The 19,218-nt window shown below is 50.4% G+C and overlaps 1 protein-coding gene and 1 long non-coding RNA gene across 2 annotated transcripts in view; both read right to left on the bottom strand.

Annotated features, from left to right (window-relative positions):
• The window catches only part of LOC109495549, a 49,734-nt gene extending 42,188 nt beyond the window's left edge, over nucleotides 1-7,546 (bottom strand). The window contains exons 1-2 of the long non-coding RNA XR_006591717.1: nucleotides 4,097-7,546; nucleotides 216-2,316 (exon numbers count right to left, since the gene is read on the bottom strand). This is a non-coding gene — a long non-coding RNA (uncharacterized LOC109495549). The remainder of the gene's footprint in view (nucleotides 1-215; nucleotides 2,317-4,096) is intronic.
• A 3,893-nt stretch (nucleotides 7,547-11,439) lies between these two features.
• TBX19 (T-box transcription factor 19) overlaps nucleotides 11,440-19,218 on the bottom strand; it is a 35,583-nt gene continuing 27,804 nt past the window's right edge. The window contains exon 8 of the mRNA XM_045048797.1: nucleotides 11,440-11,761. Within this exon, the coding sequence (XP_044904732.1) occupies nucleotides 11,590-11,761 (172 nt within the window). The 3' untranslated portion in view covers nucleotides 11,440-11,589. The remainder of the gene's footprint in view (nucleotides 11,762-19,218) is intronic.

Below are 19,218 nucleotides of genomic sequence, written 5' to 3'. Positions count from 1 at the left end.
CCTTGGGCAGCCGGAGCGCTCCAGGCCTGAGGAGTTGGGACCCACCCTCAACCACCTGCACAGCCTCAGTCGTGGAGGCAGCCGCCAGCCCACAAATGTCACTGAGGCGTCAGCTGCAAATTCACAAGTCAGACCCCATCTGAACTTGGTGCCTGATGAGGACCCGACCTTCTGCAGAAACCAGGGCTCCCAGCTGTCTTTGACTGAAGACTCACCTGCACTGCCCTGGGAAGACGGTCGCATTCCCTCCAGCTCTGCCTTCGGGGTGAATATGCCCATTGGGTAGGGTGGGGCTTGGGATTATGGGGCTGCCTTATTCACCCAACAGGCTCCTGCCCCTTGCCATTTTCTAGACCTCTGCCCTTCGCTGAACTGCTGGGCGTGTGCATGGACGATATACAACCCCCCCCCAGCAGGTTATGCTGTATAGTTCAGGGTAGGCATAGATCTTGAACAGAAGAGTGCCCCATACCAATGCCCTACTGTATCTATCTGAGCCTCAATGTCCCAATTAAGATGTGGATAGTAGTCTTTGCAAAGGTCAAGTGAGATAAAAAGTCCTTGACATCTCTTTGCAAGTGACAAAGCGGCCATGGCCATGTTTTTGCACGTTATAGTTTATACATGGATTTGCTTGATGGTCTTCTTGTCTGCCTCCCCATTTGCATGCCCTCTGGCAAACAGAAATCTGAGACACAGCACAGTAATTCTGGAGACGCAGGGAAAACGCCAGTTATGAGCAAACCTAGCATTCATACGCAAATTTGCCAGGAACCGCTTTACGCTGTCAGCAAAGACATGAAGCAGTTTCGGTGAGGTCACACGTGAAAACAGAATTGTAGAGTTTGAATGTGTGGGATCCCAACTCTCCTTCGTTAAGCAAAGAAGGCTTTCTGAGGAAGGAGGGATTTCAGGTAGCATGTAAATATCAGAAAGAAGAGGCCTAAAACGCACACCATGTGGGTGAAATGGTCCACTGACCGGGACGGGACAGCAAGTAGATAGATCTCATCGATCACCCAGGCTCTTAAGAGAATGCAAGGTGCACGCGGGCCACGTTATGTCTCGCTGAGGTCGCAGGGAGACTTTGAAAGGTGAGGACGTCAACACCGCCGCCCAGATGGGTGTCTCATCCTCTGTAAACGTACAGCTCTCCACTGCCCTTGAAACTGTAGGCTGCTTAGGTGACGAAAAATGAGAGAGTAATCTGACAGGAGCTCTCCCTCTCTCTCGGATTCTCGCTTCCTCTCCCTGCCCTTTCGCAGCTTCCAGGCCCACCCTGGAGCCACGTAAATAGCTTTCCGGCAAGCCGAAACACTGGTCTTCAGCAAGAAGATTGCTTTTCCAAGCGCAGCAGGCCCAGCTGAAACGGGCTGGCTTCTCCAAAGAACTCTGCTGGCCCTCTAAAAATACCCTGCTGAAGCAAGAGCAGGGGTGGGTGTGGGGAGCAGGGATGATGGGGGCGGGTTCACTAAATTCTAAGAACCATTTGGTCTTTGGGAGACGGGACTCGGGGGTTTTGGACCCTAGAAAAGTGCTTGCTTTCACCGCCCCCTCGGTCCCCCATTTGTCCCTCTCCTTGCTCTGGGATGCAGCTTGGACAGGGCTGTGCCATGCGATGGGCCCAATGGTCTACTCCCCGAAGGCTCTGCCTTAAAAGCAGGCGGATTCTTCCTCCCGAGCTAATCCCTGTCATTTAGAAAGAAACCCCGTGTTAACATCAGTCTGGGATCCACGTATTGATCTACACGAGGCCCCACGACGCGAGGTCACCATGACGGATGTCACCAAAGCGTGCAGAACTACCTCCTCTGCGGCCAGTAAACTTTCATGAGACTTTCACATTTTAGGTGCCAAACTGCCGGCAGAACGGGCCTCAGAGAATATCCACACCCAATATCAAATGATCGGCTCCGAAGCATCGACCGAAATTGCATTGTATCGTCCTCGGAGGGGTTTCATAAACGATGGCCCGTTGCGGTGGGGGCGGGGGGGGGGGGGGGCGTCTGGTTTGTTTGCCCATCCTATTCAGAAGGCATTTTTGTCCTGACGACTGTTCAGTTATCTCTATTGCTGTCTTTACAGCTGCTCGTCTTGCTTGGGTGGGTCCTTCTCTGAAAGGAAAATCTGCGGCCCCACTTTTTTTCAAGTTCTGCGGCAGAAGACTGCAGATGCTGTTGGGCCGGCGCTTTGCTGCCACCTAGTGTCGAGCCTCGGGGTTGCAGCGGTAAAGAGGTAGAGGCGGCCGGAGCATGCGCTCTGCGGACCTTCACAGTCGGTGGTCCGCCGGTGGTCCGCAGGCTCCCAGATCCAGTGCTGCACGGACAGGGGGGTGCAGAGTTCTGGGTTATACGGCTGATTTCAGGAGGCCGACCATGCATACCCAGAGGCAGAAAACCCAAGCCTGCCCCCACCCCCCGCCCCACCTCCAGCCACCCACCCCGCCCCTCGCCCCTCGTCCTCACCAGGGCGAGGCCGGTGTGGCCAGCACTCTCCCATTCCCCGCAGACCTTTCCAGTTTGCCCTCGGTGATTTCTCCCGTCCACCTGAATCCCACGAGCTAGGATTGAATCCCCTGAGACCCCCCCCCCCCTCCCCTCCTCTGGGCGCCTCAAGCCCCTACAGAAAGTTCTGAGCACTAAAACCAAGGGAGAGAAAGCGATCTTAGTGAAATCCGGGCGCGGAAACCTCCAGGAGACGGCAGCCATCAAGGTGATGAGCCTGCTTTCCTAAGGGCTGGACAGCACCCTGTGACTCAACTACAGACATTCAAGGAAAAAAAGCTAAAGCCAGCTTTACTAAAAATGTCTGCTGGCTGTTTGGGGTCCATCTGCAAATCCAAAGCCCCAGTAGCTCCTGGTGTGTATTCTGTACGGGAACACAACGGGGAACACTCACACAACAGTTGCTCAAACCTTTAATAGTAATGCTATGAACTCGGGGCGCCTGGGGGGCTCAGTAGGTTAAGCCTCTACCTCGAACTCGGCTCAGGTTCTGATCTCACGGTAGTGAGGTATAGCCCCACATCGGGCTCAGTGCTGCTGGTGTGGAGCCTGCTTGGGATTCTCTCTCTCTCCCTCTCTCTACCCCTCCTGTGTGTGCTCGCTCACTCTCTCTCTCAAAATAAATAAAATAAACTTAAAAAAAATAACGCTATGAACTTCACTTACTCAGAAGGATCAGGGTCAGGGAGGTTTAATTCAAATTTTTCGTTATCTGAGAGCTAAGGCAAACATTGTCTCTGATCCAGGAAAGTGGCTTCTGGTAGTTACAACTCTCACAGTCTGTGTCCTGTGAATATTTCTGCTAATACATAGGAAGAAGATTCGGAGATGTGCTGATCAAATTCCATATTGCATAGGCTGGGGAAGACTGATAATGCATCCTGTGACAGAATTTCCTTCGAGAATAATTCAACAGACTTCTAAGAGATGAGACTAAAAGCCTGCCGATAGCTTACTTTTTTTAAGCTGATCGTGCAAATAAAGGATGTGCCAACTTGCCTTGATGGTGGGTGATGGGGTTGCTGACTGCCTTTGGCCTGGAACCGCTGTCCAAAAAAACGCCAAACCGGTCTTAGGCGGCGCGGATAAGAGGAAGGTGTCAAAGGCAGGCGCTAAAGTGGGAGGGACAGATTCAATCAGCGATAGGGAAGATTCCAGTAGGAACTGAACTCCGCTTTGACTTGCACAGAGGTAAGTGGGTGTTTTAAATTTTTTTTTAATGTTTATTTATTTTTGAGACAGAGAGAGACAGAGCATGAACGGGGGAGGGGCAGAGAGAGAGGGAGACACAGAATCCGAAGCAGGCTCCAGGCTCTGAGCTGTCAGCCCAGAGCCCGACGCGGGGCTCGAACTCCCGGACCGCGAGATCGTGACCTGAGCCGAAGTCAGACGCTCAACCTACTGAGCCACCCAGGTGCCCCAAGTGGGTGTTTTAAAGGGAGTCTGAGGGAATGCGAGGGGGGCCGGAGGGGGAGCAGGGGCCCGGCAGAGTCCGGGAAGTGAAAAATTACAAACAAGGTGGGAGGGGAGGTGCGTGCAGGTGACACGCACCTGGGCTTGCTAACCGGCGCTTACTGAAGTTAGGCTCCTACCTCTCAGAGGCTGGGAGACCGAGACCCTGCCTTCAAGTGTTACCGGAGCAAACGGGAAATCCTTTTGGCAGCCTTGGGTCTTCTAGCACTCTGTCTCCTGCCCCATCTGTCTGCTTCTCTCCCAGCTGCCCGGAGTCCTCGGCCTCTCCAGCTGCACGGGAGAGAGGGCAACACGGAGGGCAGAGGGTGGGAGGTGGCCCCTCCTCGGCAACCTCGGCCATGGCCATCTCTCGTGCACTGGAAGGCCAGCCGAAACTGAACTGGAATCTGACGACGATTTCCAGATTCCTGGGAGAGAGCAAAAGAGCGTGGGTCAGGAGGGACCGTGGAGGCGAAGAGGCGGGTGTGACAGAACACAAGGCGCGGCTGTCAAGGTTCTCAGCTCCCTTGGGAGGGAGGGAGCCAAAGGGTGTGTGATTCACCCACACTCAGTGAAGAGTGTGATTTCGGGGCGATGTCACCAGTAAATGGAGTGGGTTTGCACCAAGCCCCCTGGCGGGACTGTCAGGACCAAGGACACCTCCCGATGCCTTCCGGGGCCCACACGCCCCTCAGGTTCCTATTTCCTAGAACTTATTTGTGGGGTTCTAACAACCCGTCCTTAGAGCTGCGGCCCGGAGTGAGGGCTGGTATGCGGTCTGCCCCTCGGAGACCCCCAGCGTGCCTCTTTTCTCCCCAGCCGACACTGATTTCACCCGAGGACACCGTCGTCTGCCCCGCACCCGTGTCCTCGCCTGTCTCTCCTGCCTACTGTTTCTCATGTAGATGGGGAGGCCCCGGTTCTTTTGGCCTTTCCAAGCCAGATACATTTTTTTCTCAGAAACACTAACTTCTACGAGTTGTAAGAGGCTATTTTGGATCACAAAAGCGGATCTATGTCACGCGTGGGGGGCAGGGGTAAGTGACGCGTGCCAACAAGGAAGGTTCAGGTAGTTACCTCGGGGGCAGTGGAGAATCTCACTTTTATTCTGCTTCGTGTTAGAGATAATCTAGAAATAAGGGGGCCGTGATGTACATGACCTCACCCTCGAGTTTGTTGGCCCCAGTGTCCTTTCCTCAGAGACCAGAGATAAACAGGAATCCCAAAGACTTTTTAAAAAGGGGGGGGGGGGTTGGTGAGCGACAGAGGGGGACGCCACTAGGTGGTATTACCGTAGGCAACTTGTGACATTCCCATAGGGCACGGCTGAATGTGAGAACATTCAGCATTAACGTTAATTGAAGGTAACTCTGCCCTCCTCTTTCTCGCACGCTCAGGAATGAAACGCATGAAATAGTCGAGCCCAATTTCAACGTATCAGTCACCCCAGACTCACATAGCCGTTGTCCCCTCCTTCTCCAACCGCCAGCTCTCGCTATATTCCGCTCAGACCCTGCTGCCTCAGGACCCATTTGCGGGATCCTTGCCTAGGCATCGGTCTTCAATCTGCCCACGTAGACCCCGCTTGGGAGCAGGGGGGCAGGGCAGTCTTTTCTCCAGAACGCTGGAATGCCATATATTAAGTGGACCCTTTGCCCCATGCTCAGAGGCCTCCGTTCTTCAGGCAAAGGTACAGCTGACGCGCCTAGCCCAGTGCCTGGCAGCTGAGGAAAATTGGGACCATCCCAGGTCCCCTCGGCCCTGAGGCTGAAGCAACTGCCCAGTGACACAAAGCTCAGTGGCAGGCAGCGAATCTGGAGAAAGCGTCTGGTTCTCCACCAGAGGGTTCTCATACCAAGAAGTGCCTTTCCAGCTGGACCCATAGGCCCCCGGTGTTGAAACTTTCTATGTGCAGGGCGTGCTGACGGGCCACTTGAAACACAAAGAGACGTGATCCCTCCGTATCAGGAGGTTGCAGAATAGCCGAAGAGACAGGGTGTGCTCATTGGAAGGGAAATAGCCACCGAAGGTAGTAAATATCACAACGGAAAACACGTCCGCTGGTCGCAGATCACTTCGCGTGGGTTATCTGCTTGGGTTCCTGCTCCAGTAAATCCTTGGGGGGTTGCTCAGTGACAGCATTGGCCCAAATCTCGCCCCCTTTCTAACTCCTGTACCCCCTCCGCCCCAGTGGAAGCTCAATCCCCTTCTCAGAGATCCCTTGAGGACTCCAGTCTGTCCTCAGCCAAGGCTTTGCTCTTGGGAACCGCTCTCATCTTCCCCAGAGGCTAGAAGGTGTGACCTACATGATGGCTGCTATTCAGGGTTAGACGTCCATCTAGTGGCTAGAGAAATAGGGCTGGATCTTACCTGAGACGCACAGTCAGCCTCTGCAGGGAGGAAGGCTTCCTGATCTGCCCCAGAAGTCATCACTCTGGCCTCATGCTCGCCACCTTGCGCCTGCCTCCGCTGCAGGGTTGACACGCCGTGTCCACGCGGGAGGGAATCGGGTTCTCTTCAGCTTGTTGTCCCCAGCACCTGCGCCTGGCAGAGCCAGTGCCCAGGGGGCATTTGCTGCCTCATCCTGCATTTGGTTGAACTGAGAGGTATCAAAGCCGATGTGAGTTTAACAAGTCACATGTATGGCACCTTTGTTTTTAGCGACTGGCGTCTACTTTAGAATTCGACGCAGCTTACCTGAAGAGGTTTCTTCTTTTGTGGACCAGTGCTGCCAGGTCACTTGTTCGGTCCGTCTTCCGCTCGGATGCCCCTTATTGGCACAGGGTCAACGCTCGATAAGCCCGTGACGTGCCAGCGGACAACGTGGCTGCCACCCCACGGCACGAGAGGATCAAGAGCAAAGACCCTCCACATTATCATGGCCCTATTCCAGGATACCGTTTCCCAGGATGATGAAGTCACAAATTACGTTAGTGACTGCTTCAGAAACGCCCTAACGATCCATGCATCTGAATAATACATGACTCAAATGGTCCCCCAGACCCCCAAATCCTATAAACATCCATCCTGGGTTTTTCTCTTCTAAGACTATTAAGACTCTATCAAGGTGGCAGGGACTCCTTTACTGCAATTAGTAATAAATTCAGTGTTGCTTTGTCAGCAGGCGACCTTGGTGGTCTTTTTGAAGGTTGGCATACTGCGTTGTATTGAACTGAACCCTGTTCCAGGCCTGGCCCTAAAGCCCTCCTCAGTTCAAGATCAAAAAGCCCCGATCCTTTGTGCGGTTCATTGGAAGGTGCATTGGAATTAAGGTGCATTGGAAGGGCCACTAGACAATGAATGGACAGATAATGTTCTTTCCAGTAACGCAGGGCATTTGTAATGGGTGGGAGGTAAATTATCAAGATTACACTGTGGATAGATTCTAGTTGCTACAAGAGAGAGGGCCAGATGTCTCTAGGAGGGCCCATCATGGCTGTAATTTGGATACTCTTGCCCAGACCAGAACAGCCTGACAAGAAGAAAGCCACCCATCTCCATGATGGGGTTTACATATTTTTATTTGTTTGTTTGTTTGTTTGTTTGTTTGTTTGTTTGTTTGAGAGAGAGAGCATGCACACGAGCGGGGCAGAGAGGGACAGAGAGAGAGAGAAAATTCCAAACAGGCTCCACACTCAGCGCAGAACCCAACACGGGGCCCAATCCCACGACTCTGGGATCGTGACCAGAGCCAAAATCAAGAGTTGGATGCTCAACCAACTGAGGCACCCAGGTGCCCATCCATGATGGGGTTTAAGGGTCTGCAGACAGAAATAACCACAAACTACCCCTGAGCACCTGAATCGCCACAGTGTAAGCCTTGTTCCTTTTCACTTCCAGGACCTTGTACTTTAAGTGGAGTTATCATCCTGTCATCATTTCAGCCATTTGCTTTGTTGCCATGCAGTTTAGAGCAAAGCTCTTCTTGGAACAGAGGAAAAATGATCCCAAGAGCCAGAGAGGAAGCCCCAGCTACAAAATGTCAAGGAGCTGGCCATTCCTTGTACTTAAGTTTCTTGATGTGGAGCACACTCACTGCAGTTGAATGAGACAAAAATGACCCGGATTTGTCACTTGTCTCTGTGTCCACACCCCTTGTGGAAACAAATGGCTTCTTCTAACCAGGAAGCCACATCGGAAGGTCGCATTGAGTGCAAACTACAGTCTTATCGTATAAAACTACTGAGATTCAGGGTTTTACCTGTTGTAGCATCTAGACTCCTTACAAAGACCGTACCTACCTAGGTAGTAAGGAAAATTAGGTATGTTTAAAATTAACCAGTTTTGTGGCACAAAAACAGATACTCAGATCAGTGGAACAGAATAGAGAACCCAGAAATGGACCCACAAACGTCTGGCCAGCTAATCGTTGACAAAGCAGGAAAGAATATCCAATGGAAAAAAGACAGTCTCTTTGGCAAGTGGTGCTGGGAAAACTGGACAGCGATGTGCAGAAAAATGAACTTGGACCATTTTCTTACACCATACACAAAAATAAAGTCAAAATGGATGAAAGACCTAAACGTAAGACAGGAAGCCATCAAAATCCTCGAGGAGAAAGCGGGCAAAAACCTCTTTGACCTTGGCCACAGCAACTTCTTACTCAACACATCTCCGGAGGCAAGGGAAACAAAAGCAAAAATGAACTATTGGGACCTCATCAAAATAAAAAGCTTCTGCACAGCGAAGGAAACAATCAGCTAAACTAAAAGGCAACCGATGGAATGGGAGAAGATATTTGCAAATGACGTATCAGATAAAGGCTTAGTATCCAAAATCTGTAAAGAGCTTATCAAACTCAACACCCCAAAAAAACAAATAATCCAGTGAATAAATGGGCAAAAGACAAGAATAGACACTTCTCCAAAGACATCCAGATGGCCAACCGACACATGAAAAAATGCTCAACATCACTCATCATCAGGGAAATACAAATCAAAATCACAATGAGATACCACCTTACACCTATCAGAATGGCTAACATTAACAATTCAGGCAACAACAGATGTTGGCGAGGATCTGGAGAAAGAGGAACCCTTTTGCACCGCTGGTGGGAATGCAAACTGGTGCAGCCACTCTGGAAAACAGTATGGAGGGTCCTCAAGCAATTAAAAATAGAACTACCCTACGACTCAGCAATTGCACGAGTAGGTATTTACCCAAGGGATACAGATGTGCTGTCTCAAAAGGGCACAAGCACCCCAATTTTTATAGCAGCTCTATCAACAATAGCCAAAGTGTGAAAAGAGCCCAAATGTCCATCGATGGATGAACGGATAAAGAAGATGTGGTATATATATACACTGGAGTATTACTCGGCAATCGAAAAGAATGCAATCTTGCCATTTGCAACTACGTGAATGGAACTAGAGGGTATTGTGCTAAGCGAAATTAGTCAGAGAAAGACAAGTATCATATGACTTCACTCATATGAGGACTTTAAGACACAGAACAGATGGACATAAGGGAAGGGAAGCAAAAATAATATAAAAACAGGGAGGGGGATGAAACAGAAGAGACTCTTAAATATATAGAACAAACAGAGGGTTGCTGGAGGGGTTGTGGGAGGGGGGAAGGGCTAAATGAGTCAGGGGCATTAAGGAATCTATTCCTGAAATCACTGTTTGCACTATATGCTAACTAATTTGGATGTAACTTTAAAAATTTTTTAAAAATTAACCAGTTTTGTTTTTTTTTTTTTAATCAGACATAGGGATCACACAAACAATATGGGGTAGGAAGCTAATGAGGGAAAGATCTGTTTGATCATCAGATGGATTTTGTGCTGAACATTTTGTTAACGTTTATTTAATTTTGAGAGAGAGAGACAGAGCAGGAGTTGAGGAGGGGCAGAGAGAGAGAGAGAGAGGGAGACACAGAATCCGAAGCAGGCTCCAGGCTCCAAGTGGTCAGCACAGAGCCCGATGGGGGCTTGAACCCACGAACCACAAGATCATGACCTGAGCCGAAGCTGGACGCTCAACCGACTGAACCACCCAGGCGCCCCTCAATTCTGGAATATTTTAAACAGCAGCCTAAGGAATGTGACCTTTATATTTACGTCGGTGACTGTGGGCCCTTGAAGATTTCTGAGCAGTGACGTGACACAATCCAAATTAAAGATGGCACCACCAGCCTTGCAGGATGCCGGGAAGGCAGAGAGCCAAATCCGTGGCCACAGCCCAGGAACGTGCTAGCAAGTGTCTGAATGAGAGCAGCGTTTCCAGACAATTCTCCGTGGAGCCATCACCTCTTACTTTGCAAAATAGTGTGAAAATGTGCTATAAACTCCAAAGCATCCAAAGCACGGTACAAATATCAGTTATGATTCTCATTACCATTCACATCATTAAACGTAAAGGAACGGGCTGAAGTTCCAGTAAGCCAATGTTTGCTGCTTAATCAAGCAACCCACAGAATAGCTGGATCGCAGGGAGGGGGCAGAAGGTTGGGGGGTGGGGGGGAGGGGCTAAGGCTTAAAACAGCCCCAGGCTCCCCATCGGCATGGAAAATTCGGAGTCATCCCTGTGAGAACCAATGGGGAACATTTGCTGAGGGGAGGAGGAGACGTACAGATATTCTGGGAAAATTGTTGAAAAGATTCTGCCATAAATAACGGTTAGTAAGCGTAACATTGTATTTTAGTTGGGGGGGGGGCACCTGGGTGGCTCAGCTGGTTGAGCACCTGACTTTGGCTCGGGTCATGATCTCGTGGTTCGTGGGTTCGAGTCCCCCTTCGGGCTCACTGCTGTCAGCATGGAGCCCGCTTCAGATCCTCCGTCCCTCTCTCCCTCTCTATCTCTCTCTCTCTGCCCCTCCTCTGCTCGTGCTCTCTCCCTCTCAAGACTAAACTAACATTTAAATTTATTTTATTTTTTTTAGTGTTTACTTCTTTATTTTGAGAGAGAGAGGGAGAGAGAGCAGGGGAGGGGCAGAGAGAGAGGGAGACAGACAATAGTTCAGCACGGAGCCCGACACAGGGCTCGATCCCCACACCCTGAGGTCGTGACCCGAGCTGAAATCAGGAGTCAGACACTCGACCGACTCAGCCACCCAGGCGCCTCTAAAATTGTATCTGAAACACACTCTGTCCGTGGTTTATTTCTCCTAACTGCATTTGTCCCCAGGGGGACAGGCTTCGTCGGTTAGATCCACAAACTGCATCACGGACACACTGATCAGCAGCTCTGGAGAAACGGGAACACAGACAGCTCAGCCAGGATCGAGGGGGGCAGCTCTCAACCCCCAAACCTCGCTCACTGTTGGAGGCCACAGCCTTTTTAAAGGACCCCCAATGTCCACCCGAGATACACTGCAAGGAGGAAGTATGGAATTTGGATTTTCTTTAGAATGCGGCTAGAACAGGAATGGAAGCATCACCCCGCAGAGGCACGGGGGGGGGGGGGGGGGGCTTTTTTACCCTGCTGCCTTCTAAGTGCATTGCACTGAAATATTTACGCTTGCTGCTTTGCAGATATAGAGGATCATATAAATGCTAAACCGACAACATTATTAATTTATTGGATATCTACAGGCCTATATCTCCAGGAACGTCAGGGAGTCTTTAAACAACAAATCATGTTTTTAAAAAAACACCAAGATGAAATGTGATGAAGTCAGCAGGAATGAATGGCTACTGAATAAAGGACAGAAGCAGGAGGTCAAAATAGAAGAGAGTTCGTGTCCCTTCAGAAACACTCGGGGAGCATCTACCAGAGAACGGGTGTCTGCGTTTGTTGTTAAATACAAAGTGGAGACACAGGGGCCGTTCTGGGGGAGCTCCATCCAGTGAGGGAGAAGGATGCCTAAAAAAAAAAATGAAACAGAGGCAGTTATAGGAACCCTGACCTTCAGAAGGCAACGTTGTCCACAAAAGACTGAACTTGGGAAAGTCTAAAACTTTGAATTGAGATGTTGGATTTAGCGTCAGTCAGTCTAAAACCTTGGATCTGAGGCTCTGGACTTCGCATTGGGTCAAAATTTAGGAACAAGCAAACGCCAAGTGGAAAAGGTAACATTAAAACTGGGACTGGACAGGGGCACCCGGGTGGCTCAGTTGGGTAAGCATCCGACTCTTGATTTCGGCACAGGTCATGGGCTCACAACTTGTGAGACTGAGCCCCACATCGGACTCCACGCTGAGAGCACAGAGTGTGCTTGGGATTCTCGCTCTGCCTCGCTCTCTGCCCCTCCCTGCTGCTTGCGTGCTCTCTCTTTTTTCTCCCTCTCTCTCAAGATAAATAAACATTTATAAAACAAACAAACAAACAAACCGGGACTAGACTGCTGTGGCAGAGGGGTTTTTCCAGCAATGGCCCCAAGAACGGTTTCCGGGGCCACATTCGCTTCTCTCTCCTCGATTATCCAAAGGTAGAGCCCGCATTCCCTCCGAATTAAATCTGGGTTGGTTGGGACGGGGACAGAAGTGATGCTAGGCCCTCCAAGGCCAGGTCATAAAAGACAAGACAGTATTTTTTTTTAAGCAGACTTTATTTAGGAGAGCGGTTTCAGGGTTCACAGAAAACTCCAGAGGAAGGTGCAGACCCGTCCCATACCCCCCTGCCCTCACACACGCACAGCCTCCCCCCCCATTACCCACGTCTCCCCCCAGAGTCGTCACCACCGATGACCACACCGCCTGCCTCCCGAGCACCCAAACTCCACATCAGGGCTCACGTTCTGTGGGTCGGACAAACGAATACCGCGCAACCCTCACTAGACTACCCTGCACACACCATATGCCCTGGAAACACCACAAAGGCACTAGTCACCGCCCTAGCAATCCTCCGTGCTCCCCCTATCCATCCCTCGCTCCTCCTCCCCACCCCAATCCCTGGCCACCCTACCGCTTTCCCCGTAACCCCTGCCCTCTTAACCAGCTTCTTTCCCTATTCTCTTCCGGGGGTTCCCTCGCATCCGGCCTCCCCGCCAGGAGCCCGGACGCAGACGTTCCAGACACTTCCCGCTGAGGTCCCAGGTATTGTGGATCAGAGAACGGCCGCCCCGGCTCTGCCCATTTCGAATTCCTGTCCAGCAGAAGCATCCTACGTGGCTGCGGTTTCAATGTCCCCCCCCCCCCCCGAAGCTTGCGGTGGCTAGTCCGGCCGCAGCAGCAGCCAGAACAGCGGGGGCATGAGCCAGACGCGAGTGTCAACCTTCCTCGAAAAAACACGCTCACGGGTCAAAGCTGTCAAAAGCACAAACACGCAAGTGAGACCTGCGTCACGAATGTCAGGCCGCAGCCCCCGCAGGGCTGCAGCGTCAGACGCCAAGAACCCAAGATGGCAATGCGACGATCAGGAAGGGCGCATAAAGGGAGACTCTGTGAAGTGACTCAGGGGCGCCTGGGTGGCTCAGTCGGTTACGTGTGCAACCAGCGGCAGCTCCGCTCATGGGTTCCGGCCCCGCGTCAGGCTCTGTGCTGGCCGCTCAGAGCCTGGAGCCGGCTTCGCTGCTCTTGTCTGTTTCCAAATAGAGGAATCTGCACAGTTAACTCACGTAACCAACACCGCCGATCAAAGGGTGTGGTGGGGTTGGTTTTTGTTTTGGGGGCAGAGAGTCGGTGGGAATATTTTAGAGCAGTTCCTTTCCTCTTCACAACTAGCTAGTGCTCATTCCATGCAAATTCCTGGAACTGTCAGTTTTTGGAAAGCTCCGATCAAGTTTCTTTTACGTCTGAGCCCTTGCACATACACCTGTCTTTCTGGTACTGCTACAGGTTTGTGCCTTAGAAACACAAAAACTCTAATCCACCTTCCGTAACTTCCATCACAAGAGAAAGAACCGTGGTGCATTGATGCTTATTTTTTATGCTCCACTGAGTATATTCCTGGCAGGAGACAATTTCCATTTGGACTAGGTGTCAGTGATCACCACGTTCTCCTACTGACAGGTCCGTACACGGGACGGCTGGATGAAATTTCCACAGAGCACCTTCTGGGTCTGCACATCTCAGTCTTGTCTCTCTTCCATGACCCAAACTCTACGCCAGGCGCCGTAGGACGTGTTTGTATCACAGTGTAGTCCCTGGCACTAAATTTCCATGTCACGAACAGTAGGAGTCTGGCCGGATGCCATGTGTCTCCAGCAATAATAGGGAAGAGAACCCCATACACATATTTCCCTAACTCCAAACTAAATGGGTTTCCAGCTCAGTTTCCCTTTAGATGCCAAAAATGCCCGACACCGCTCGCCACAAAGAGAGGCGCTACGAAAGGGAGTGAAAAGAAAACCTGGCATTAACCAAGATGCATCAAAATCTCTTACAATTGCAAATTTTACAAAAATATATGAGCATATTGTTATGCCCTCTCCCAGGGCATGGGAGGAGGCTTATACAAACAAGGGGACCCATGGCTAAGTCTCACTAGCTTTACTGTAGATCCAGGCTTATCAACAAAGAAACACCGTCCAGAACCTGTAAAGAAAGGTTGAACTACGCGTAAGAATTACGGACGTAAGAAATGAAACCGCTCTTCATAGAAGAGGCGGCCCAGATGGCCATCATGCTCTGCCAAGATATTCAACCTCAACAAACATGAAAATTAAGACAACCAGATGAAATGTTATGCCGTGCAAACTGGATCATGTTAATAGCTCAGTAATGCAGGATGTCGGCAACGTTGGAGACTTATATATGGCTGCCGGACTGTAAGTTGATACGACTTGACCATACTGACCAAAGTTGAATCGCACAACATCCCTAAGTTGCTGGGGAGTCCCCAGAGCAGACCCCCACACACCTGCGCACAAGAGACACGCACAAGGATGTTCACTGCAGCACTGTTTGTGACATAAAGCAAGAGGAGACTAACTGTCTGGGTACAGGAGTGACAAACCGTCTAAGATTTGTTCATAAAATTGAAAACGATCCAACCGATGATAATGAAACCACTACAATGAATTAACGGGTTAATTTTTCGGTTTTAGAAATATGGATATAATATTTGTCAAGTAGGCTTCATTCCCAGTGGAGCCCAACACGGGGCTTGAACTCATGACCCTGAGACCAAGACCTGAGCTGAAATCAGCTGTGGGATGCTTAACTGACTGAGCCACCCAGGGGCCGGCCCCATTATGGATATAATTTTCAATCATTTAATTTAAATCATGTAATTTTGAATCATCTCAATCAAATCACATCAATGTCAAATGACTTATAGAGGTTAATATCACTTACCCACAATTTAAGAGACATAAAACAGTTGTTTGTATTAGTTATAGAGTCATATATACTAGGAAACTTACCAGAACGTACATGGGAATGATACACATCTGTAGCAGGATTCTCTCACAGGCTTTTTAATTTCCAGGAAGCAACTTGATTCATGCTAGCCCTGCTCGATTGGGTTCGTACCCAAAGAACTGAGCCCCGAACGTCACGTGGCATAGTTTTTTTCTACATTTGCTATTTCTTTGTCTCCCATATACGGCAACACACACAGACATGCAGTCCGATTAAGTAGTCTCGGTTTACGAGGTCATGAGTGATGTTGTCACGGAGGCGCATAGCCAGGTTACCTTGAAGTTTTCTCTCCCTTTGTTTTCTCTCTCCTTAGGGAGGAGACGGTAACCACACACCCACTTCAAGACTGTGACTACTGTCAAAAACTGTGAAGGATCTCAGATTTTGCCCTCCTTCCGAACGAGCAACGTAGCCCGCCAGGGCCAGGGTCACGGATGTCGGAAAGAGACACGGGATTCCTGGGTCAGAGACAAAGGACTTCAACCCTCAAGGCAGAGCAGGCAGCGGGCACTTCACGTTTGCATCGGTTCCCCCTGCTTCCCAAGGTCCGCGGGGGTGATGCTAAGTGGCCCAGATGGGCTCTGCACACACGATGGGTTCTGATTATAGCTGAGGAACCCCCAAACCTGTATGATTTTTATCTGTACACAGACTAACACACACACGCGCGCGTGCACACATCCATACGTGATCTACCGGTTCTGCCTCTCCAGTGGAACGCCGACTGGTACGGATGCCATCTGACTCTGTCAAATCTGCTGCTACGGGACTCAGTCTTATACAGATGAGGAAACCGAAGTCCGCTGATGTGAGTTGCTCCGTGCCGGTGCCAGAGCTGGGATGGAAATTCACGTCCCTCTCTCTGTGCCCATTGCTCTCAGTACTCTTTCCTCTGTGCCGTTTACGCCAACATTCCCCAGAGGCGAAACTGTATTGGTCTTCGAGATCTTCGCTGCAGAGAATCTTTACTCCTTACAGCGTTAAACTTAAAACTCTCCGGGGTGCCTGGCGGACCCGGTCGGCAGAGGGTGTGACGCGTGATCTCGGGGTGGTGAGTTCGAGCCCCACCCTGGGTGGGGCGATTACTTAAAAGTAAAATCTTCGGGAAGAAATCTTCTGCACAGATGCAAACACTTGCCTGTCCATGCAAGCTCCGCTGAGCCTCGGCGACAAAAATGGCCAATTCTCTTGTCCCTAGTCCAATTCCAGATGCTTGGTGGGTCCTCACGCGGTGATTTACAAGTTAGAAGTGGGTTACTTGCTCATTTATCGCCCTGTCCCTGGTCCTCTCTGTCGTCACCACCAACTGCAGAGGAAGGGGACACAGCGGCCCCAGGTAAAAATGATCGCTACACGCCCTCCACACCTGCTGATTCTCCCCTCATTCTGTGCTTTCTTACTGTCTTTGGCTGCTGCCCATAGCCAAGTGTGATGCAGCCATCAATAGTCACTTCACCTCGATCTGATGTCCTCCTCTCTGGAACTCGCTTAATTACTAGCTAAGTGACCTGATAATTTGTACGGCCGGCAGTATTGTAAACAAGAAAAAATTAACTAGATATTCGCCACAGATAATCTTAACATAATAGAAGAGGGTTTGTTTGGTTTTTTTGGTCTCAACCCAAAAGAATCACAAATTGGGGAGGGACGGGGGGGGGGGGGGAGGAGACTAGAGTACGTCAGGCTCCAGGAGATACATTCTTAGGGGGTTCTTTTTCATTGGCTTTCAAATCCTCTCACTTGTTATGACCGACTCCATTCATGGGTGAGGCTAAACCAATGTTTTTTTCATCTGAAAAGTGAATGGACTACAATAGATGCATTCTAAAACCCCTGTGACAAAACCACCCTTCGGCCACCAGCAGTGTGCAGGCACTAAATTTACTTTGCCATGGTGTGGTCGTCATTGGGGGAGAGGGAGAGAGTAAGGATCTGTGAAAAGAAGGTAGACACTCTCCCTGCCAGTGATCCAGAGAGAAGGTGGGAAACCACAGAAGAAACATGCCAGTGTTCTTCTGGGCATCGGGTTTGGAGATCAATGAATTTCACTGTCTGCTAAGAGTATTTTGACTAGTGAGCGAAAAGATAATCTTCCAGAATGGAGGGCTGGGTGGGAGCTCGACAGGAAACTACAGACACAGAATTCAGACGCAAAGCAGTCCTTCCCATCGGATTCCATGTATATAAAGGTCAAGAACAGGTTAAACTAACGGTCAGAAGAGTGTTCCTCTTGGAGGTATCGCCTTGGAAAAGGGCAGCCTTCTGGGCTGCTGAAAACATTCTATACCTTGATCTTGTCGAGAGTTCTGTAAGTAGTTACATTTGTAAGCATTCATCAAGCCATACGCTTAAGGTTTATTTACTTCCTGAATGTTACATCTCAATACAAATTTTAAAACATCTTAAATAGATTCCAAGAAAAATGAAGGTTATTGAATTCCTGGTAGAAGAAAAACTTGGTAGTTTTCTAAATGTATGTAACCTGTTAGGTTTAGTTTCCCCCTATAAACACTAAGCTTCTAGAAAAAAGAATAAGACCTTCCAGCCTGGTTTGTGGGTCACTGTGGAATGGTCGTGTGTCCTCACCTGAGCCAGCCATAGAGCCCAGCACAGTAGAGGCTGTGGTGATTTGAAAGATTGGTCAGAAATCTAGAAGCTGGAGGGGCGCCTGGGTGGCGCAGTCGGTTAAGCGTCCGACTTCAGCCAGGTCACGATCTCGCGGTCCGTGAGTTCGAGCCCCGCGTCAGGCTCTGGACTGATGGCTCACAGCCTGGAGCCTGTTTCCGATTCTGTGTCTCCCTCTCTCTCTGCCCCTCCCCTGTTCATGCTCTGTCTCTCTCTGTCCCAAAAATAAATAAACGTTGAAAAAAAAATTTTTTTTTAAGAAATCTAGAAGCTGGAAACTCGAACTGCCCCTCCTCATAGAACATTCTCTCTCCATTGCCAACCCAAAGGGATCTGGGTTCGATTCTGCTAGGGAGAACAACAGTTTCCCTTCCTGGTCCCTTCTGTACTTTGGTGCTCGTGATCCAAGATCCTAACAGCAGCCCAAGAGCCAGGATGTGTATGCTATCACCAGGGAGACGATCTGAGAGCCGTGGGACCTTGACCGTGCCCGAACTAGGAGCCAGCCCCAGCATGGAGACAGCCTCCACGAGCCAACCAGAGAGAGAGGTTGGTCCAGCTGGAGCGTGCCTTGCGCTTAGCACAGAATCTTGCCAGTAGAGACCCGCAGAGACCGTATGTTGGATCCTCCCGTGGGAAAGTCTTTACCTAAAGGGATGATCTCCCTTTTCTAGGTTAGACCAGCCACGCGCGCTAACAAAGCTTTCTACTCGCCACGGTTTTTAACCATTGGCCTTAAGAGGTGTTTCCAATTCCATTTTGTTCACGATAAATGGCAAGGTTCAGCTCCATTTCCTCCACCTTGAAGGCGTTTTTGGTGCCTTTGTATAGGCCTAACACACACACACAGGCCTAACGTGGCCTCTAACACAGTGAAACTTGGAATTAAGGAGCCTCTGCGTGACCGTGTTGGGCCGGCGTAAATGGGACACCCGCAGCGAGTGACAGAAACCCCCAAACCAACCAACTCAGCAGGAATGGAATGTGGGCCCCTGCCCTCCGCCCACTGAATGCCTGCCGAGTGGGAGGAGGGGAGGCAGTCCCCCCAAGAGTGTGGGGAGGGGGGGTGCAATTCTTGTCCCAGAAGGCCGGGGTGCTGGGCAGACAAACGTGTCTCTATAACGAGGCTCGAAAAGATTTAATACCCTCAGACCACAGAGGCTCTTCCCCGCACCTTTTTCGGCACCGCATATCCGCCCCCCACCCCCACCCCCGGACCTCTGCTCCAGGAAGCACGTGCTCACTCCGTCTACCAACCCCACCAACCGGCCTGGAGCCAGCAAGGGGCTTAGGAAGGTGGGAAGGGGGTAAAGCGAATAAGAGGGAGGGCGCTGAGACACATGCCAGAGCAATGTCCCAGGTGCCACTCTCCAGCTTTGACACCCAGTCCCT

Source organism: Felis catus, chromosome F1 (assembly GCF_018350175.1).
Source record: "Felis catus isolate Fca126 chromosome F1, F.catus_Fca126_mat1.0, whole genome shotgun sequence".
NCBI lineage: Eukaryota > Metazoa > Chordata > Mammalia > Carnivora > Felidae > Felis > Felis catus.
The sequence above is the reverse complement of the archived record's forward strand: the minus strand, read 5'-3'. Positions and strand labels throughout refer to the sequence as shown.